The sequence below is a fragment of the Vipera berus genome, assembly GCF_964194415.1.
Source record: "Vipera berus genome assembly, chromosome: 12".
Taxonomy (NCBI): domain Eukaryota; kingdom Metazoa; phylum Chordata; class Lepidosauria; order Squamata; family Viperidae; genus Vipera; species Vipera berus.
The window spans coordinates 14,605,038-14,608,998 of NC_138215.1; the positions used below are offsets into that span (position 1 = coordinate 14,605,038).

The 3,961-nt window shown below is 40.4% G+C and overlaps 1 protein-coding gene across 1 annotated transcript in view; it reads right to left on the reverse strand.

Annotated features, from left to right (window-relative positions):
* FGF7 (fibroblast growth factor 7) overlaps positions 1-3,394 on the reverse strand; it is a 29,205-nt gene extending 25,811 nt beyond the window's left edge. Inside the window, exon 1 of the mRNA XM_081337290.1 lies at positions 2,804-3,394. Within this exon, the coding sequence (XP_081193416.1) occupies positions 2,804-3,089 (286 nt within the window). The 5' untranslated portion in view covers positions 3,090-3,394. The remainder of the gene's footprint in view (positions 1-2,803) is intronic.
* Between the last annotated feature and the right edge of the window lie 567 nt (positions 3,395-3,961).

The window sequence follows — 3,961 nt, forward strand, 5'->3', positions numbered from 1 at the left end:
CCTAAGAAGACCCTCCCTGTGGGAGCACACCGGACGAAGGGAGCTTGATGCTGGCAGCAGGTCAGATATCCCAGACCCTCGCCATTTAGGGCTTTATAGGTCATCACCAGCACCTTGAATCTCACCCGAAGGGCAACCGGAAGCCAATGCAGCTCGCGGAGTAGAGGTGTTACATGGGAGTATCGGGGGACCCCCATCACAACTCGCGCGGCCGCATTCTGCACCAGCTGAAGCCTCCGGGTGGTCCTCAAGGGCAGCCCCATGTAGAGAGCGTTGCAGTAGTCTAAACGGGAGGTCACGAGCGCATGAGTGACTGTGCGTAGGGCATCTCGGTCCAGGTAGGTAAACCATGAGGTTTATACATATGTACACACACACACACACACACACACACAGACAGAAACAGGCAGACCATATGTTTTTGAACACCAGAAAGGGAGAATCTTAGGATAGGATTGAGGGGAGGAGCAGAGAGGGTGAAGACAACATTAAGCATCCTTTTCTACTCGCATCCTTTTCCAGGCATCCCAATATTGTACAGACATTTGCTTGTAACTGTGGTGTCCCTGGAGGAAATGTTAGGCTTGGGACACAGAGTAGAGCCCTTTTGAGGTCTCCTTACTGCAAGCAGCTGGGGGAACAAGGGTGGGAGGCGGCTGAAAAGAATCACTTTTCTAGGCACCGTGTTCTCTTATTTTACACAGCGTATCTCTTATTTGACACTCTGTTGATTGCTCCGTATGCAAGCACAGTGTGATTCTCTTCTCACACTTGGAAACCCACATTACCTGAAATCAACCAGGAATGAATTGGAATGAAATTACAAATTGACACAAAGACGTCTGTAGCAGATTAACCACACCAAAGGTTTCTTGTGTCCCAGTTGAATCATCCAGAATTCCAGGAGCTCATATCAGACCTACACGCAGGTATAGATTTTGGGGGGGCAGTTTGATTATTGGGGAGACCCCCCCACTCCTTCCCTCCCTCCCAGCCATTGCTTACTGAGAACCTCTTTATGTCCTTCATAGGACTTTTAAAGTTTTGGAATTCTGGATTCAAAACACTTGACTTTGAATTTGAGACTTTGACATCACTGGGACCTAATCCAGTATGTTTTGGATAAGTATGTTGATCAATTTATTTTAATGCATATTTTCCTAAAGTTGGAGGGGAGTATCCTCTTTTTTGATTGGGACTTCTTTTTTCCAACAATGTTGGTTTTAACTCTATGGCAAGATACAGTGGAGAGTAATAATACATTTTATAAGGCTGAAGTAAATACAGTTTACATTTACTTCAAACATATACATTCCAACCCACCTTCACGTACATATGTTTGTGATGTATTGCATGATTCATCATTAATCTCTGGTCTTTTGTTCCTGTAATTGATCTGTTGGCTTCATTAATTTCAATGGTTTGCTTTGACCCATATAGGAAATTCAGTTATTTTAGGTCTGCACCCTTTTTAATAGAGCCATATGATCCAACCGAGGGCTAACTTGACCAACAGAGATTGAAGTAAAGTATATTTTGTATCATTATTGGTCACTATGAGGTGCTAGAAATCCATCCAAAGAATTAGGAGGTAAAGAAATAAAACATGATAATAGCTTATTTTCAACGTTGCAGGAATTGAGGCACAAAAATATAGATACAAGTTGTGTTACCTTTATGCATTTTGATGTGGCAAAGCAGTGGGAGATTTCAGAAGGGCCGAATGAAAATGGCTTATTTTGGTTTTAGGTTCTTATACTAAGATTTTATCTATTCGTAGTAATTGATTCCATGTAGTAATGACCTGAATCAGTTTTAAAAGACTGGTATGTTATATAGAATGTTATAAATTATCCCTGGTAGTGTAATTTTTTAGATGCAGAACTGTGTAAAGTATACTTTTGACTTGCCCAGGTCAATATTAAATATAAATAAAGGAATTACCGACCTCTGCTTCCCTTATGCATTTTTCCTTTACATTCATTTTTTATAAATTATCCCAAGCCTGGTATAAAACTATTAATATTAGCAAGATTCTAAAAGTGCATTTCAGGATTTTCTTACCAGAATCACATCACAGATCGGATTTATAACACTACTTATACAATTAGTAATTACGAATGAAAAAAGGAATGAATATTGGACTTAAAATATTCATTTATCGGTTCTTTTGTAGATTTTAAAATAATGTTCAGCTATAGGGGAAAAATGTTGATTGAATAGAAAAGGAATGAATATGGGATTTAAAATATTCATTTGTCGGTTCTCTTGTAGATTTTAAAATAACGTTCAGCTATGGAAAAAAATGTTGATTGTCAAAAAAAAAGCATCGCCTTCTTATTATATTCACGGGCCGCTGGTAAACTATCATGTAGTTTTATCATGACCCCTTCCCCCTCTTTAAATTTGACTTGCCGTCAAGTGTTGATACGACTGTTTAGAAACTCCAGACCAATATCTTTAGGGAACTTGTATTTCAACCCTAAAATCCCATCCAATCTGTACCATTTGAGACCTTAATACATACCAGCCTTAATTCACTTGTTATACTGGGTTTTCTCTGCTAATAGTTACCAGCTGTAAGTAATACATTAGCCGATCTGTAACATAGTGGAAACATATTATTTAAAACGATGCCTTTTAAATAAATCAAGACCAAATGCCCTTGTCATATGATTCATAGGAAAATGCTTAATGGCTAGCGTGGCCAGTATCTTCTGCCCTCATCCTTTACTTAGCCCCAAGCAACTATTACAATGGCCTGGAGTTTTCAGTAACACCTTGCGGAAAAGAGATTACTCACTGTAGTTGCTGTTAAGATCCCGTACTCCTTTGATTTTGCCTCTCTTGTCGATCTTGACGTACCACTGAGTTCGACAGAACAGCCTTCTGACTCTTACATTCCCCCCTTCCATATAATCGTAGCTTCTAGTATGTCGCTCCGGGGAGGAACAGTTCACATTTGTAGCCATTTGCTCTGGGTTCATGTCATTGCAAGCTAAGGACAGAGCACCCACCAGGAAGATAAGGTAAAAATATGATCTGTAGAACAAAGTTGGCAGGATCCATGTCAATATCCATTTGTGCATTATAGTGCAGTGTTCTGGGTGCTCACGAACAACATAATGAAAAAAATCCGTCTTCAGTAGCTCGTCGTTCCTTGGTCATTGACCTGTCCTCTGTTTTTCCCTGGATTTGTAAAGTGACTTAACCGGCAACTGTGCTTCCTCTTGCAAACGAAAGGAAAAAAACAACAAAACAACAAAAACCAACAAAACTTCTTTTCAAATATCGGTATTAGAGGGAATCGGCCCTTTAAATATCCTCTATCCCAGGATTTCCTTCAAAGAAACAGGTTGCAATACCCTCGGTTGCTGTAACTTCCTTTGCTACTCGTATTCACTGCTCGCACTGAAAGCAAAAGATCTATCAGGAAATCGGTACGCATAAATAGTTATGGTCATTACATAAGCAATGAATAAAACAGTAAGAAGGCAAAATGTTTATGCAGACACATCTTGATAACGCTGTTGGGCTGGCTTCTCTTTTGCCGTTCTCTCTGTGCCTTTTGCCGCTCAGCTCAGTTGCCAGACTTTTCTGCAGAAAGCCACTCTTCAACCCTCTATCATTTGATTGCTTCACATGTCTATTACGTTAGGAAATCCTTACAGGCTCGCTCCTATAACCCAGTTTTAATTATCAGGAGAACTGGATAACATTTCTCCCTATTTTTACACACTCCTCTCTCTCTCTCTCTCTCTCTCTCTCTCTCTCTCTCTCTCTCTCTCACACACACACACACACACACACACACACACACACACACACACGCACCAACCGGGAGATTTATTGCTGCTGGCTCCTAAGAAGCTGACAGGAGCCTTACCTCTGATATTACAGAAGGGTGAGGATGGCAAACGTTAGCAGCTAAGCAATCTTTTGAGAAGTTTTCAAGAAGACA